Source organism: Sapajus apella, unplaced genomic scaffold (genome assembly GCF_009761245.1).
Source record: "Sapajus apella isolate SASKATOON/1434 unplaced genomic scaffold, GSC_monkey_1.0 scaffold17, whole genome shotgun sequence".
NCBI classification, from domain to species: Eukaryota; Metazoa; Chordata; class Mammalia; order Primates; family Cebidae; genus Sapajus; species Sapajus apella.
The window spans coordinates 28,365,662-28,384,444 of record NW_022436957.1 but is presented as its reverse complement, the minus strand read 5'-3'; the positions used below and the strand labels follow the sequence as shown (position 1 = coordinate 28,384,444).

The 18,783-nt window shown below is 36.7% G+C and overlaps 1 protein-coding gene and 1 non-coding gene across 11 annotated transcripts in view; both read left to right on the top strand.

The window, feature by feature from the left end:
- The window catches only part of DMD (dystrophin), a 2,282,798-nt gene that overhangs the window by 518,315 nt on the left and 1,745,700 nt on the right, over positions 1–18,783 (top strand). For all 10 annotated transcript variants that reach the window (XM_032285804.1, XM_032285805.1, XM_032285797.1 and 7 more), the window contains one exon: positions 4,834–4,911. Coding sequence is in view for 4 of the 10 variants with exons in the window: in XM_032285801.1 (XP_032141692.1) it covers positions 4,834–4,911 (78 nt within the window). In the remaining 6 variants the exon portion in view is untranslated. The remainder of the gene's footprint in view (positions 1–4,833; positions 4,912–18,783) is intronic.
- On the top strand, positions 1,647–1,747 carry LOC116556856. The gene has a single exon (XR_004271200.1). It is a non-coding gene; the product is annotated as a small nucleolar RNA U13 (small nucleolar RNA).

The window sequence follows — 18,783 nt, the reverse complement described above, 5'->3', positions numbered from 1 at the left end:
ATTCTAAAAAGTAGACCTTAAGCCCCCAGTCTACAATCATGCTGTTCCTACCTATCAAATAAACTCTGCTAAATTATGGCCTTAACCTCTTCTCTTTGCCTTTCATTAGAACTCCCCAGCACATGAATACCAACACACAGATTTTATCATGTTATACAAACGCGAGTTGTCATTCAAAGTTGAAGTTAAAGAAAAATATTATCTCCCCCAACCTGCCTCCTATAACTCTTATGCTAAGCCACTTTTTTCTCATTATGTACTGCCAGATTATCTGATTTTTTGGCCTGTATTGTTTTACTTGCCTGTATTTCTTTCTGTACTTGTCTACCCCAACAGTTTGCCAGAAGCCTTGATTTCTCCTCAGTAAAGCCTTTCCCAAATGACTTATGCTAATTTTTCCCTCTTAAATTCTACAAAATGCCCATTTTTGTCTTTACTGTTTCGTTTTTAGTGTATATATGACTATGACATCTCTCCTCAAATTCTGAAGTCCTATAGAGAAGAGACATAACTTTCATTTTATATCTTCAGCTATGTGATATTAATATTAAATTAAAGCTTATATATTTAGTTTATATATTAAACCAGAACTGATATGTTTTCAAGAAGTCTGAACTTGTACCGATATAAGAACAACTTGATGACATAGTGAAATAACTGTAGTCAAGGGAAAAAAAATCAGTGCTATTGCCTTATAGCTGAACTGTTTTCTTTGAGGCAATTTAAGGTCATCATGTAACCTTAGTCTTTTTACTGGTTAGAGATATAATCATTCATCTCCTATATGAACAAGTTATATATGTATATATGTATACATGTACTCGTGTGTGTACATGTGTATGTGTACACGTGCATACGTATATATGTATATATATGTGTATGTGTATATATATGTGTATATGTATGTGTGTATATAGATATATACATATATCTATATACACACATATATATATCAGTGTGTCCCTATGTATCTTGTTACTTCTGTATTCTGGGGTAAGTCCTATTTTCAGTTACCAAATACAGATACTCCAGTGACTTTGAAATGTTGATGAAATAATCTTTGAAAGATTGTGGCTTCCTTAACCTGTCTTGGCCCTCTGTACAAGGCTTTTGGTCTCTTCACTTCCGGGTATCTGCATAATCGCTTCTCGTGCTGCAATTCTCTTTGGTCATTGTATTTTCTTTTCCTTTCTTTCTTTCTTTCTTTCTTTCTTTCTTTCTTTCTTTCTTTCTTTTTCTTTCTTTTTTTCTTTCTTTCTTTCTTTCTTTTTATTGTCTCGCTCGGTCACCAGGCACCAGGATGGAGTGCAGTGGCACAATCTTGGCTCACTGCAACCTCCACCTCCCAAGTTCAAGCAATTCTCCTGCCTCAGCCTCCCCAGTAGCTGGAACTACAGGTGCATACCACCATGCCCAGCTAATTTTTGTATTTTTGTAGCAGAGACAGGGTTTTACCATGTTGGCCAGGATGGTCTCGATCTCTTGACCTCGTGATCCTCCTGCCTCGGCCTCCTGCAGTGCTGGGATTACAGGCGTGAGCCACCACACCCTGCCTTTGGTCATTTTCTTGACTGAGGCAACCTGTCCATCACTGAAAGCAATTTTGTTAGGATATGAAATTCATTATTTTAAATGTTTTTTTTTTAACCCTTTTGTAATTCATAAGCATGATGATTGGGTGTTTATACTCATGTGTGAGATATGCTTCCCTCAAAACTTATAATGTTGGCACATTACCCATCTGACATGAAGAAACAATTACTAATTTCAGCAAAATTAAAAAAATTAAAAAGCACTTGAGTTTTTCATTTATATACACATATATACATAGATGCTAAGACAAAATGAATCTAATTAGTAATAGCACTAAAGAAAAAATAGCAAAATATCCATGGGATTGGCCATTATGGGGTAAGCTAGTGGTGGGGAAAAATCACCAAATATTTACACATGCCAGTATAGATGACATAATTTCCAATACTGCTACTAACAGAATCCGTAATCTATTGTTTGTCTTAATCGCTGGTCTGTCAGCCCTGGTCTGATTTCGCCTTTTCCATAAAGCAGAATCGCCTCTCTAATGAATGCTCCCAATCCCAGAACTCCAGTTCCCTATACTTAGTCTTGAATTCTAATAGTTTCTGCAGATAGGTCTTCTCCTAATGGGAGTCGTGTATATTATTGAACAGAAATTTTAGTATTCTACTCGGAAGCATCTGCATTTGGATTATTGGCTCAGGACATCCCCAGGGCTAAAAGGAAGGTACTTGCCTTACAATCATAAAATAAGAAATACTCCCCAAGGAGACTCTAATAGGTGCAGATTTTAGGTTCCCACTTTAGGATAAGAAACTGCAGCTTTTCAAAAGAGTAGAGTATCTTTGGTTCTAATACATACGCACATATGTGTACATTTAATGTCTGAGTATGATACAAAGGAAAATGTTGCTAAATCTTATGACTGTAATTCTGCAACTGACTAAAAGGAAATATATGGCTTTTGTCTAAGTATTGGGCAAAGGATTGATGTGAGTAATTATTTTCAAAACTTTAAAGTCCTAAATTTACCATTAAACTTGTATGCCATGAATCTGTAGATACACAAGAAGCCTGGTTATTTGCTGCTTTTATCTTTTTTTTTGACAGAGTCTTATTCTGTCACCCAGGCTGGAGTGCAGTGACATGACATGATCTTGGCTCACTGCAACCTCTGCCTCCTGGGTTCAAGCAATTGTCCATTCTTGGCCTCCTGAGTAGCGGGGACTACAGGCATGCTCCAACATGCCTGGCTAAATTTTGCATTTTTAGTAGAGAAGGGGTTTTACCATGTTGGTCAGGCTGGTGTCAAACTTCTGACCTCAAGTGATACACCTGTCTCAGCCTCCCAAAGTGCTGGGATTACAGGTGGAAGCCACAGCGTCCAGCTGCTGCTTTAAAAAATTTTTCATTTAAAGTCTTTCTACAGCCTGGTTTTCTTCCTCTTTTTGGTGGAAAATGGGAAAAATATCAGAACGTAAATGTACATCATTCAGATGTTCTTGGAGGAAAATTTTCTAGGAGGTGAAAAGGGAGATTCTGGTTCATAAAGTTAGCCTTAATGTTTCGTGAAGTCAAAGGAATCAGATGTCAATACCGTGTTATAAAGAATATCTGGCAAGTCACTTTGGAGAGTAAGATGGCTTTAGCTTAATTTGGGTTGTTAAGCAGGCAATGCAAATGATAAGGAGTTCTAGGGTGAGGAACTGCTCAAGAAAGATGGGAGCATTGCTGGAAAGTATAGGCGTAAAATGCAAAAAAAGAAATAGAGATTATTTGTTTGATGCATGCACAAGGTGGAGAAGAAGGAAATAAGTTTTGCAAGAGTAGAGTTGTACAGACACAGAAAAGAGTTTGCGTCCTGGCTCCATGAATTATTAGTTACGTGGCAGTCAATATATTAGACCTTTTAACTTGAGGTTCACTTGTCTACACTGGGGATGAAACTCTCTGCCTTGCAAGGTGGGGATTAAAGGTAGTGCATTGAAAGTACTTGGCACATACTATGAGGTCAATAATTATGTTGTACCAACTATGTGACAAGTACCAATCTAAGTGCTTTATGAATATGAACACACTGAATTCTCCCAGAAACCATATGTACAATGGTTTCAGCTATATGAACAATTAAGTCAGTATTGCCCCGGATAAGGTCTGGATGCTGTGAGATAGCATGCTCCATGTTTGAGTAAGGGCTTTGATCCCAAATGCAGAGCAACTATCTCAAATTCTCATGTAAATCAGAGCAGTTCTTACTGAGAGCACATGCTGTAATTTGTGTATGTCTGTGGCTACTATTTTTATTAAGTCCATTTTTAACAGATGAGAAAACTGGTGTACAGGGAGATTAAAATTTTTTACCCAGGTCACACAGCACAGAAATGGCAGAGATGAAAATTGAACCCAGGTAGTCAGCTTTGTAGTTCTTGCCCTTAACTGTTGACTATAGTCACCTAACAGTTGAGATGAGAACTTTGCAAGTGGTTTGCATTGCCAGTGGGGTTACTTCAGGAACGTCAGTGTTGAAGATATGCAGGATGGATAAAGAAAGAAACGGTGAGTGAGTAGAGAAGGGAAGGAAGTTATGTTTTCTGGGCAGTAGCTAATAAGGGCAATGTAGTAAGGTAAAAGAAATGAAAGTAAAAGAAGTAAATACAACAGGCACCATTGTGGTTGAATTTCTAAAACTCTACAACTGAACAAATGAGTTAATTTGTATATTGCAGAGAACTATGCAGATGTTAGTTGAAAAATTATAGGACAAGATACAAATTTTTGGATTGAGATTAAAATGGGGAACCAAAGATGATTGAGGTTTTCAGCTTCAGTGACAAAGACAATTAAGGTAATCTCTTCACAGAAAAGCTTTCATTTAACCCCATTTGGCATTATGTTATTTTGCTAGAGTCAGATCTTTAAATTTTCCTTAAAAGCTTGGGAATTAACTTGCTTTTCTGTCTTCCTAGCGAATGATTTTATACTTGCCGATATTTCTCTCATTGGTGGTCATGCAATAATCCCCAACTGAGCTATAGAATGAAGGAACAATCATCCCAGAATAGCCTTTGTAAAGAAAAAAGTGTTGCCATTCTTAGACAGTGGTTCGTTTATGCTAAAAAAAATGTACCAGGCCAAGGACAATTCACCCAAAGTATTTAGATTCATTATATTAACACCCCACAGCCGGTGATCATTTAAAATACTCAAAGTTAACAGTGAAATTCATAGATCGTTTCATTTCTGGTAGATTGTCGGTCTCTCTGCTGGTCAGTGAACACTCTTTCATTTTGTTTTCAGCCAAAAGAAAAAGGATCCACAAGAGTTCATGCCCTGAACAATGTCAACAAGGCACTGCGGGTTCTGCAGAACAATAATGTAAGTAGTGCCCTGGACAAGGTCTGGATGCTGTGAAACAGCATGCTTCATGTTTGAGTGAGGGCTTTGGCCTCAAATGCAGAGAAACTATCTCAAATTCTCTTGTAAATCAGACCAGTTCGTATGGAGAGCACATGTAATTCGTTTACGTCTGTCTGTGGGTAATATGATTCAGGAAGCAAATGCATGCTGCCACAAAGGAAAGGGAAAGGCACTGACCAGATCTGATAGGCTGCTCCCTGTTGTTTTCAGATTTTACTTCATGCAGCTGTTTGGTGGACAGAGTCCTGCAGTGAACTCAGTTTCTTTTCTTAATGAGTTGGAGTCTCCCTCTGCCTCCCAGGCTGGGGTGCCAGTGGTGTGATCTTGGCTCACTGCAACCTCCACCTCCCGGGTTCAAGCAATTCTCCTGCCTCAGCCTTCCTAGTAGTTGGCATTAGAAGCACATACTACCATGCCCAGCTAATTTTTGTATTTTTAGTAGAGACAGGTTTTTACCATGTTGGCCCAGCTGGTCTGGAACTCCTGACCTCAGGTGATCTGCCTGCCTGAGCCTCCCAAAGTGCTGGGATTACAGGTGTGAGCCACCAAGCCTGGTGACCTCAGTTTCTTATAGCAGTGTTCTGTGTAACAAATGGATTTTACTATACCAAAAATTTTATATGTGCTAAGTGTGTTCAAATCTCATGATGGCGTTTGTTTAAGCCAACACTAACACCACCTCTAAGCATATACATTACACAGAAACATCACTATCTTTACTCTGGATAAGAATGGCACATTTGTTTTCTATTACATTTGGTTTAGATTCAACTGGACTAAAATACATGTCTTGTATTAGAAGAAATAAACAATTGGCTGGGCGCGGCGGCTCACTCCTGTAATGTCAGCTATTTGGGAGGCTGAGGTGGGTAGATCATGAGGTCAAGAGATAAAAACTGTCTTGGCCAACATGGTGAAACCACGTCTCTACTAAAGATACAAAAATTAGCTGGGCATGGTGGTGCACACCTGTAATCCCAGCTGCTCGAGAGACTGATGCAGGAGAATTGCTGGAACCCGGGAGGCAGAGGTTGCAGTGAGCCGAGGTTGCGCCACTGCACTCCAGCCTGGCGACAGAACGAGACTCTGTCTCAAAAAAAAAAAGGGGGGGGGGGGTCAACAATCACAGCTAAACCAAGCAGGCAGGTCAGAGGAGGTCTAATCTCTGAATAACTTGGCAATTCCTTCCCTCTATCATGGCATTGGAGACAGTCCTCCTTTCTTAACATCCTAAAATATTTGTAATTGACCAATACGTTTACCAGGCACTTGTAGTAGCTTCCTAATTCCATCACCCCTTTCTTTCAAAGATAAATTCAACTACATTGATTACTTACTCTTAAAATAACCATAAGCAGGGATAGAGTAATAATAACATGTACTCCACAAAATATTGCTCAGCTTATCTGGCAGGGAGATGACATTACACAGGAGATGGAAAAGGAAACTTTGCAGCAATTAATTGGCTGATTTTATGAATTCAGGGTCATTGTCACCTTTAACGTATGAAAGTTATTTTACAGAGATGTTTGACTGCCTTCTGAAGAAATTACAGATTTTTTACTTTGCAGGCAGAATAAAATAATCTAGGAACTGTTTTTTCTCATTAGTCAGACCGTTTGGAAATATCAGTGTCATCTACATTATGAAAATTATTAAAGTTACACAAAGAATATGTCTGAAATATCAGAATAGCATACTCCATTTCAAAATGTAACAGTGAAGAAAAGAGCAGAACATAGAATTATTAGATTTAATTTATTTGATTGTAGCTGGACTGTTGCCACCAAGAAAATGTCATTAAAAAAACTTTTGAATCTCCTATAAAAGTCAATCCTGGAAAAAGAAAATGTGGCACAGGCTGGGGGTGGCGGCTCACACCTGTAATCCCAGCACTGTGGGAGGCCGAGGCGGGGCAGATCACCTGAGGTCAGGAGTTTGAGAGCAGCCTGGCCACCATGGCAAAATCCCCTCTGTACTAAAAATACGAAAATAAGCTGGGTGTGGTGGTATATGCCTGTAATCCCAGCTACTCTGGAGGCTGAGGTAGGAGAATCACTTGAACCCAGGAGGTGGAGGTTACAGTGAGCCGAGATGGCACCACTGCACTCCAGTTCTGGGAGACAGAATGAGATACCCTCTCAAAGAAGGAGGAAAAAAAAAAGAATGTGGTACATATATAGCATGGAATACAATGATATGCAGTCACAGACAAGAATTAAATCACGTCTTTTGCAGCAACAGGGATGAAGCTGGAGGTCATTATCCCAAGTGAACTAACACAGAAACAGAAAACCACATACCAAGTATTCTCAATTGTACGTGGTAGCTAAACATTGAGTGCATATGAACACAAAGGAACAATGAGCCAGCCAGCAGCTAGTGCTGGGGAGCTTTCTTTGAGAATGTTAGATGATAAATCATGAAAGGGTAGGTGTGGGGGTGTTACTTGGAAGCATGTTTTGGGAGCATTTTTGGGCACACATGTTCTTTGGTTGTACATGCTAGTACACATACCATGTCCCATTGGCGTCTACAATCTCCACCCAGGGATGATTGTGTGTGTGTGTGTGTTTACTATTATAATGAGCAAAAGAATACTTGAGGGCCAGTTTTTGGAGGAGCGTGTGCATGCTTGTCTGTGGGGAAAATCTGTAGAGTGGTTATCTCTGGCAAGGGCCTGCTAAATCCCCTTTGGGACTAGAAGAGGCCAACCACAAGACCAAACATAATCAGTGTGGCCAGTGCAGTCATGGTCTGTTTGGCTGACTGCCAGCAGGCAGCACAGACTCTCGGACAGCCTCTCCACGACTTCTTTTCCCAGGGGGTTCCCTTGCCTGCTCATTTTGAGCTATCTGCCTACTCCAAGGGAACCAGAAAAATCCTGGCAATAAAACAGATAACCATGGAAGGAAATTTATATGACTGTGGCATAGGCAAGTATTTGACATCTGAATCCAAAGCGTGTTTCAGAAAGAGAAAAATTAACTTGGGCTTTATCTAAATTATGAGTTACTGCTATATTCCGGATGTAAGCCCTTTGTTTTATAAGTTGCAAATGTGTTTTCCTTCTCTATGGATTACCTTTTTGCTCACTCAATGGTAAATATTAATAAAAACAAGTTTTTCACTTGGATATAGTGAATTCTTTAAAACTTTATAATTTTATATCCTATTGAAATATTTACCTACCCAAAGTCATTATGATACTATATTAGGTTATTATCTATAGAACCATTATTGTTTTACCATGTGATTTTAGATTTGTTTTTTTCTGAAATTGATTATTGAATATGGTGTGAGGAATAGATCAAGGCTCAGTTTTTATTTCATTTGAAATCTAATTGACAAAACACCATTTATTAAAAATAATGTTGCTTCCCCTTTGCTTCACAAGACTAGGTGTGTCAGATAATTTTATCAGTACATGTGTGAGTCTGTTTTTACAGTTCAATTTGTTTCCATTGTTGTATTTCTGTACGTACACACAAATACCACGTCATACGGAATAATGTAGTTTTATAATACATCCTAGTATCTGGTGAACTAGGTTCTGCCACTTAATTCTTAAAGATTTCATTAGTTATTATTTGCCCTTCCTATTTTTGTATTTGTTTTGTAATCTTTTCAGTTTCCATGCACATTCATTTGAAGTATGATTAACATTGAGTTAAATACATAGGGAATAATTGACACACTTACAATATGGAATATCGCAGTCTTGTGTAAAAACAGGCTTCCTAATAGCTTGGGATGATAGGTGCATGCCACCATGCCCAGCTAATTTTTGTATTTTCAATATAGACGGGGTTTCACCATGTTGGCCTGGCTGGTCTGTAACTCCTGACCTCAGGTGATCTGCCTGCATCAGCCTTCCAAAGTACTTGGATTACAGGTGTGAGCCACCGTGCCCAGCAAATTGTTTTACAGCAGTGTTCTGTGCAACAAATGGATTTTACTATATCGAATTTTAAGTTTTATAGACTGAGATAATAAACAGGAACACAATAAGGGTGTTGACAAATTGAAGAATAATATTTTTAAAATACTTAAACTCAGTAGTAACTGGGGAAAAAAATCTGCAATGAGATACCAATACAAAATTACCAAAATGACTGATAATAGACTACTAATGCCAAGTGTTGATGAGGACATGGATCAACTGGAAATCTCACAACTAACTGGTGGAAATATGATTCGGACAGCTATTAAACAGTTTGGCATAACCTGATAAATGTGAAAATACCTATTTCTTACCACCCAGCAATTCTGTTGTAGACACAAGTTACAGAAATACATTTCCATGTTTGCCTAAAATAGGCATATATGAGAATGTTCATAGCAGCTTTATTTGCAATAGCCAAAACTGGCAATGACTATGATATATTCTTGTGATGGAATATTACAAAACAGTGAAAATGACCAAATCATAGCTACAAATAACACAAGTTGAAAGAATTTACTAAAAGATATGTGAGTGAAATAAGACAAAAGTATACCTGCTATGATTTCTTTCAATTAAGCTTCAAAAACAGGCAAAATGTTTCTGTGGGTTTAAAATTCAAGAGTTTGGTTAAATTTGGAAGGAATATGTCAATAAAATGCATAAAGGAATCTTCTGAGGTGCTTAATGTTTCATACTTTGACCTGATAGCTGTTACATGCTTGTATTTACTGTAAGAAAATTCATCAAGCTGTATACATAGGTATACTTTTCTGTATGCATACTATAATTCAATTAAAAAAGGAACTTATAAGGGAAAAGTAAACCTGACTTTACAACCTTCAGTACTTCCAATGATGGCCATATAAATAAATCTGATCATAGACCTCATGTTTAATGAAATCATTAAATGAATATAGTGAATATAAAATTTAATTAATGCTGTATATGAACCTCTTCTGGAAAGGCCACATTTCTCATGGAAAATAGAGAACCTCCTAATGTTTTAGCAGGGAAAGTCCCCAAAATAATGGATTAAATTTGAGAAGGAGTTGTTCAAAAGCATATGTTAACAATGCTTTCATTTGAGGCAGGGCTTAAATGAGGAACTGCCTAAGACCCTGGCCTCCAACGCAGAGGACAAAACCTCAAGACATTCATTCTCATGCAGAAACCAAACTCAGAACAAAATAATCTTTTCCTTAACCCCTGACCAAAAGATATCAATTACATTGATTTTCAAAAGTAAATGCAGGCTGGGTGCGGTGGCTCACCCCTGTAATCCCAGCACTTTGGAAGGCTGAGGCAGGTAGATCACAAGGTCAAGAGATTGAGACCATCCTGGACAACATGGTGAAACCCCATCTCTACTAAAAATAGAAAAATTAGCTGGGCATGGTTGTGGGCGCCTATAGTCCCAGCTACTCAGGAAGCTGGGCAGGAGAATTGTTTGAACCCGGGAGGCAGAAGTGGCGAGCCGAGATTGTGCTACTACATTCCAGCCCAGCAACAGAGTGAGATTCCATCTCAAAAAAGTAAATGCATTATCCTTGAATACTTCTCCATTATTTTGTAATTAAAAAAACCATAGAAACAAAAATGGAAAACATCCATTAGTACAACTTTAGTTTAACTGTTATCAGGAAGAATAAACAATTAAAATGCTCAAGTGCATTTTTTTTTTTTTTTTTTTTTTTTTGAAAGGTGAGCTTGGGTGTGTTCTGTCCTGGGAAGGATATAAATATAAATCATGTTGAATAATAGGACTATTTCAAGTTTCCTTTTAAAAATCACAAATTCTCAGCATAAAGTATATAAGACGATTGATATTAGAGCAGATAGAACCCTTCCTGTCATAGAGATTACAGCCACATGGTAGGCAACATAAAACATATGTACTTAGTGACCGTTAACTGAATTAAAAAGGGGTAAATAGAGTAACAGATCTGAGAAAACCTCTTGGTTCAGTTGCTCTATGAGCAGAGACCTGGAAAAAGGGAGTGAGCTATGGAATTAGCTATAGGAAGATGGGTCAGACAGAGTAATAAAGACCTTGAGGTGAAAAAGCATTTGGAATGAGAACCCAGCAGGTGTAGTAGACGGAGTGTAGAGTTAGATGAAACGTAGCAGAAGGGGAGCAGAGGTAGTGGGACGGAGATGGGAAGAAGAAAGCATGGTGAGCCATGGCTGGCATTTGGAGTAAGGTCTAAATCGGATGATAATGACTAAGAATTCTATAAATTAAATGGGTCATAAATCAGGGTATTTTAAAAATCGGTGATAGAGTAGTAACAAACTTAGAGTGCCATTTTATCCAAGAAAGTGAATATTGAAACATATTGCATAGTACAAATGCTGCTAAATCCACAAAGAAAAATTGATGGAAATACATTTTTGTTTAGAGCCATTCACCACTGTCAAGGTTATAATATATTTAACAGCAAAAAATCGAGAGTACAAAAAACAAACTGTATATTTAATAGTGATTTTTCTCTAGATACTCCAAAGCATAGTAGATATTTCTGGAAAATAGGTGTGCATTATCAAGAAGTTCACCTATAAAGTTACATGTGCTAGAGGAGCAATAGTTTAAAAATATCAGTTACATGAACCCAATTCAAATCTGAGCTCTCAACCAGACGTTCAGAAAACTGTAGGTCTGTCATTATTGGGAATGCTCTCTCCTAAGCCTGTGGAAATGGCCAGAGCTCAGTAGATTTACGTGGTATCTTTCATAGGCAAGGCAAAAGCCTTTTATCTTTAGTTCATTGAGGTATCTACTGATAAATTCAGTCTACAATTTTAAGGTATCTTATGAAGTCTAGTGTATTAACTCTCCTGATATGGAACAGATGACATACATAAAAAGTTGAAGACAGTGTAAAGAGAATACTTATAGAAATGTGGGCAGGACTTTTTCACTCTCACCAATGTACAGCACAGTTTTGCCAGAGGACACATGATATGTGTCTGATAATAGAATACAGAATTAGATTTGAGAATCTATTAATCCAGACATCACAGAACTTTGCACAAAATATAAAGCCATGACATTCTTCTAAATTTATTTTGGAAAATAGTTATTTTTAATATAAAGCATGTCATTTATGTTAGCAGGTAACAGATTGGTATTTTAAATGAATCAATAAATACACATGATAAGGCACAGTGGCTCACCCCTGTAATCCCAGTACTTTGGAAGGCCAAGGCGGGTGGATCACCTGAGGTCAGGAGTTTGAGACCAGCCTGGCCAACATGGTGAAACCCCATCTCTACTAAGAATACAAAAAATTAGCTGGGCGTGGTGGCAGGTACCTGTAATCTCCACTACTCGGGAGGCTGAGAGGCAGGAGAATTGCTTGAACCCAGGAGGTGGAGATTGCGGTGAGCTGTGATCACGCTACTGCTCTCCAGCCTTGGGCACCAAGAACAAAATTCCATCTCAAAATAATTAAATGAATCAATAAATACACATCTGAAAAAAAAAATGTAGGTAGGATTCAAGGAAAAAACAATGAATGGTGAAGAATGCAGGGGCTGGCACAAGCTAATAACCTTTACTATCTCTGAAAGTAAAATGGGGTGAGGGTTATTAATTTGGTAAAATCCCTCACTTAGAAGGTCACTGGACACAACTGTGAACTGAACCCCTAGATATCTGAAGAATGCAGTTAGTTTCAAATCCTTGCCTGGTGATGAAGTTGAGAGAAGTGATACTTTACCCTCTCCATTGAATCCTCCAATATCCTACCATTACTGCTCCTTAGTTTAGTCTAACCAGAAGTCAGGGGTTAAGAGATTCCAGGTGATGCAGTCATTGCATACAAAGAAGAGGTGAAAAAGCTTGGTGGGTGAGTGAAGCAAAAGTGGAAAGCAGTATAATTAGTGTTCCAGGTGTCTAGCTTTGTTTTGCTTCTGTGCGAAATGAAGACTTGAGAATCCTCATGCTGAGAACGCTAATGTTGGCTAGGGCCCAGTCTTGTTGGATGCACCAGGAAGCCACTCACCCTTGAAGCCATACCACTTCTATCTGATGACAGGTAGTAGAAGTGGTTTCTAACTAATTTGGGGACTGACTCCTTCTATACTTCTGGCAAAAACCAGAGCCAAGAAAGAAAGACACACTAAGAGTCACTTCTGATCCTTCTCTTCTTCATAAACTTCCTAAAGGCATAGGAAAATACTCACGTTAAAACATTTTCTTGCCACATACACAAATTGTAAGTGGATAATACATTTGAATGCCATCAAAATGTCATTAAATATCCACAAACTTTCAAAATCGATGTTAACAATAACACCAGAAATTAGTAATACAGATTCAGTTTAAGATTTATTAAATAAGAAACCAATAGTATAAAACTATATTTGTGAAGGCAAAAGAATTCCATATGAAAACATATGAGAAATGGCTTAGATTCTACTGAGAGGCTGATTTATTTTTTGTCTTTGATTTTATCTTCATTAAAAAAACAGATAAATTGAATCAAGCTTTCAGCTAAAAATGTTACGAAAATGCTCTAAGTAGGAACTAAAGATAAAGAAATAGAAGAAACACTAGATATAATTTAAAGCTAGTTCCTTATAATATGAAATAGATTAATATCTTATGAATGTGATCAGATAAAGGAGAAAAATGAATGTTTGCAGTTTAAAAGTAGAAGGAAAACATTAAATATAAGAGATATAGAAACCAAAAATGGGTGCTAAACAAATACACACACACACACACACACACACACACACACGTACGTTATAAAAAATGAAGTTGAAGCTGGACATGGTGGCTCATGCCTGTAATCCCAGCACTTTGGGAGGCTGAGGTGGGCAGATCACCCGTGGTCAGGAGTTCAGGATGTGCCTGTCCAACATGGCAAAACCCTGCCTCTAATAAAAATACAAAAATTAGCCCGGTGTGGTGGCTGATGTCTGTAATTCCAGCTACTGAGGAGGCTAAGGCATTAGAATTGCTTGAACCCGGGAGGCGAAGGTTGCGGTGAATGGAGATGGCACCACTGCACTCCAGCCTGGGGAATAGAGCAAGGCTGTGTCTCCAACAACAGCGACAAAAAGTTTAATACTGGTGATACATTTGTCCACACACCAAGAAATTGGTAATTGCTAATAGAAAATAATACAAACGGCCTCCTAATTCTATAAAGCTATCAAAAAAAAAAAAAAAAAAAAAAACTGGTTTTAAGAGAAATGCCAGATATAGGTGAAGGGGAAGAAGGCAGCAAATCACACTGCCATGTATGTACCTATGCAACAATCCTGCATGTTCTTCACCTGTACCCCAAAACCTAAAATGCAATAAAAAAAGTTATTCAAAAAACTAACCTTCTCATTTCTAAAGGGCTATTAGAAGTGTCTTTTCAAAATGATACTTTTTGGTAGTTTCAGGATATTTAGATCAAGGTCATTTTGTCTCCTCTTTTCTCCTTAGGGTCTGCTTCATTTTAGCCTATCCCTCTGCCGTAAATCACTAGTTCTAGAATAATCTGTAGTTCTAAAACTAGCTCCTCAATTTAACCCTGTTCCTCAGTTTCCTTTCCTTTCCCTGTCCTGGCGTTTAACTTGCTGTCCTCACTTGAATGTCACTCACAGCTTACGGCTATAGAGCTCAGACAGCACGTTTGTGTTCTCATTTGCAGCCTTTGTAGAGCCTGTTTTAGCATGAAGTTATCCCTGCTATCAATAATGTATTTTGGAAAGTCACTTACTGAGAAGAAAGTACCTCTAAGTGGAGTGATAACCTTTATTACCGTATTTACTGAGAGCACAGCTCATTTGTAATAGTTGGTCGTGATTTTAAAAAGCAAACAAAATACAAAATCCTGAGAAACGGGACTATGCTACCAAGTGTTTATTCTTATCTCCACATCAGCTCTAGGTAAAAATGTATCCACAACTGCTTTTTATTTACAAGTTTTTCAAGGTAGAACAAATCCCAGCTAAGGCGCAAACATCTCTTATACAGCCATTCTGTTATTTCTTTGCCCTTTCCCGCTTTTGTTTGTGAGAAGTACCTTTCATTAGGCATTTGGAATTCAGTTCTATATTACTTTAACTCTTTCTCAAAAATATTTAATGGGTAATTTAAACTTGTTTATTCATATGTTTCCTTGGATATAACTAAATTCTAATCAGTGAGTATTTTCTATTAGATATTTGCACTTTTAATCATTTTGTGTCTAGTTTAATGACTAGCTTTGTCTGGTAAAGGAGCTCCAATATTACAAATTTAGAGAGATTTAATTGTCTGTGATGCTTTAAACTGTCCCCCAGCCAGATGTATTATGATTTCTCTTCCTAAGTTTGTGTTGTTGTCTCCCTCTTAAGATTTCCATGCTTATATTTTATAAATTTCAATGCCTTTTATAAAGATTCATACAAAAGGTATAGTGTTGTAATATACATTAGATACGTTACCAATCATTTATTGATTTAACATAATATTAACTGATACAGTTGTAGATCTAATAATTATGTTCATTGTGCCAGCTCATCAATTGTCTATTACAAAGGGGCAAATTTTTACCAAGTAACTTTAAATCTACAGTGTGAGGTATACTACAAAGTAAATAGGATCAATGGTATACATTAAATCACAAATCCAAGGTGAATACATAAAAAGCCTAGGGTAGAAATTCAGATGACAGCTATGTTCAAATACTCACTTAATCCCATCATTGAAAACTGCAGCTGAATTAGATTGAATGGTTGTCAAATGTCACTGATCTGAAAAATGATACACTGTTCCCATCCTGCCATATAGTTAGATAAAGAGGATTCTAAAGTGTTCTTTAAAACTAGTATTGTATGTGTCCTTTAAATATTCAGAAACTTAAATAGCTGTATAATATATATGTTGGAACATGTCAGAATGTAATATGTTTGGCTATAAATTGCTTCCATTTATTCATAAACTCTAGTGTACAAATACAAATTCCAAATTTTATTTGTTAGACGAATATTTCTTACCCAAAATTGTCAGTCCAGACAATAGGTTTGTAAAATATCTGCACTTGGTATGGATTAATTATCAAGTTTGCAGAAGAGGTGGATCTTGTTAACTCTGTAACTTATCAACTATAGGGTCTTTACCAGATGATTCCATGACTTTGATCCACTTTATCATCTGTGAATTAATAGTAAATGTACTTCTTTCAAAATATTTTTTATGGAATACACAAATATACAAACATCTGGTATTCATTAAACTCACATTCAGATGCAAGGTAGTATTACTACTCTTAAATTGCAGCATGTTCTCATTTAAAATAATTTTATAGTGTGAGTTGTTTATTCTTCCCATCTTCCTTAGTATATTTCTTGCTTTAAGGGAAAATAGTATTGATTTATTTCTTGTATATTCAAGTTAAAATTGAGATAGCCAGTTACCTATTATGTTCACATATGGAGATCTGCTGGGATAATAATTATATGACTATTAAATAGTAGTATTAAAAATATTTGTTACAATAAATGTCCCTCAAGTATCTTTTAAGATTTTTATTGTAGCTATTGCTTTGTTTCCCCCGTTGAAATTAGTATACATGAGGTTAAAAAGTTGTGGCTATATGGGATGATTTTGTCATTAAAGTGACATTCTGTATTGCCAGATAAGTTACATAATATTTATAAAAATTCAAATTAGGGGCCGGGTGCAGCGGCTCACGCCTGTAATCCCAGCACTTTGGGAGGCCGAGGTGGGTGGATCAGGAGGTCAAGAGATCGCGACCATCCTGGTCAACATGGTGAAACCTCGTCTCTATTATAAAAAAAAAAAAAAAAATACAAAGAGTAGCTGGACATGGTGGCACATGCCTGGAGTCCCAGCTACTCGGGAGGCTGAGGCAGGAGAATTGCCTGAACCCAGGAGGCGGAGGTTGCAGTGAGCCGAGACTGCGCCATTGCACTCCAGCCTGGGTAACAAGAGTGAGACTCCGTATCAAAAAAAAAAAAATTCAAATTAGATAATATTATACTGAAAGTGTATATATATTTTCTTCTAAGTTGTGAAAGTATTGATGAGTATCCATTTTCTCAAGCAATGCTCTCTAGCATATAATATTCTGTCTATGAAATTTTGTTGAGTTTTGTTATAAGAGCTACTTCCCCAAAATGTTTAGTTTGGATTTTATTAATGATCAACCAGACAAACTGTATCAATACTTCTATTTTGGTAGGTTTGTTTTAATGTCTTTCATGCCATTAAATTTTCATATTTTTTAGGATTATAAGATATTCTTTGTATTAACTGCCTCAATTCTTTATTGTCAAAGAGACAGTATATAAATAAATGAAAACATGACTCCATTAGAAATAATTCTCTTGTAATGTATCATAGAGATCATAAACACATCCAAAATATAAAGGAAATTTAACATTTCACTTATCTATAAGAAATTTAATGAAAAAGTCTATTTAAAAATCTATATCCTTAACATTCTATGTGTGACATATATTGAGTGGTCAAAAATAGTTAAATAATGACTATGTAAAGCTTCATCATTGAAGGTAGGGATAGTATCTTTGTTGTGAGTAACCAGAATTAAATCTTACAGTTGAGGTCAAAATGTGCTTCAAAATTATTATCTAATATCAATTCCTATATCTGAATAAAAATAATTCTTGAAATATGGAGATATGGGAGGGAATAATAAAAAAGCTGTCATTGGAAAGCCAGGTCCACGGTGGCAACATGGCCCACGTTTTGTTGTATATGTTGAACTATTTATGATTTAATAATAAAAGATTCAATACATACATTTCTCAGTGGAAGAAATTAGGTATGATTTATGCCCACAAGTCTTGAAATTTTAAGCAGTGTAAATCTTAAATGTGGTATAAAATCACATGCTGCAGGGCAAAGAAACTACTTTGCCTTTCCTGTATTTTTTATTTTGTTTAAATGCATTATGTTTAGAAGGATTACATAAAAACTTGAGAAGTTTCTCTTGAATATGGAGAAGCCTTTAGCTTGGCTACATGATCGCAGACATTTTAGAAAAGGCACTTAACATGTTTAAGAAACAAATTCTGTTTATCTAGAATGTTGGAAGGAACTTCTCAGTTTATATACACTTTATGAGAAAGAAATGACGACTATGAAAGAACCAAATAAATAGATGGTGGAAGTAAATGCTTGAGGTTTCAGTGTCAGGAAGGATATTTACATAGTAAATTTTAATGAATGGAATTTCCCCATTGGTTATTGTTTAAGTTTCTGTTTAAAAAAATCAACTCAAACTTTTAAGGATATTTCATGTTTCCTTTCATAATCTTGTCTTTTTTTGTGAAATTATTTTTATAATACTTAGTTTGTATCATTTCTTATTTAGTTAAAATCAATAAGACTGAGTGAAAAGATGGCTTATCCTTATCTCCTCTCCCTTAGCCAAGTTTAAAAATGCTCCTATTTTATACTGCATATTAGACTACAACAGTGACTTCTTCTTAGGATAAATGTCACACTCTGAAATGATCTGGGAGAACCACTTTCTTTGAAACAAATGTGAGAAACCTCCTCCTTTAGCCTAATTTCAATGATGTGTTTTCATTAGAGCCTGTAGCTCTGAAATGTCTTTGCCTCTGGTAATCTAAAAAGGCAAGGAGGGGCAGATATCATTTATTTTAAAGATGATGGTTCCCCTATGAACGAGATACAACTTTCTGCAACTTCCAAGTTAAAACTATAATGCTTAAGTGATTTACAAAACTAAACATCCGTTTCTCTGCGTCTACCAAAAATAAAATTGTATGAAAAAAATTCATTAAAGCTTTGTCAGAACTTTGTCACTTCTTTCTCTCTCATATACAAACCACACATCACACACACACACACACACACACACACACACACACACACACACACACACACA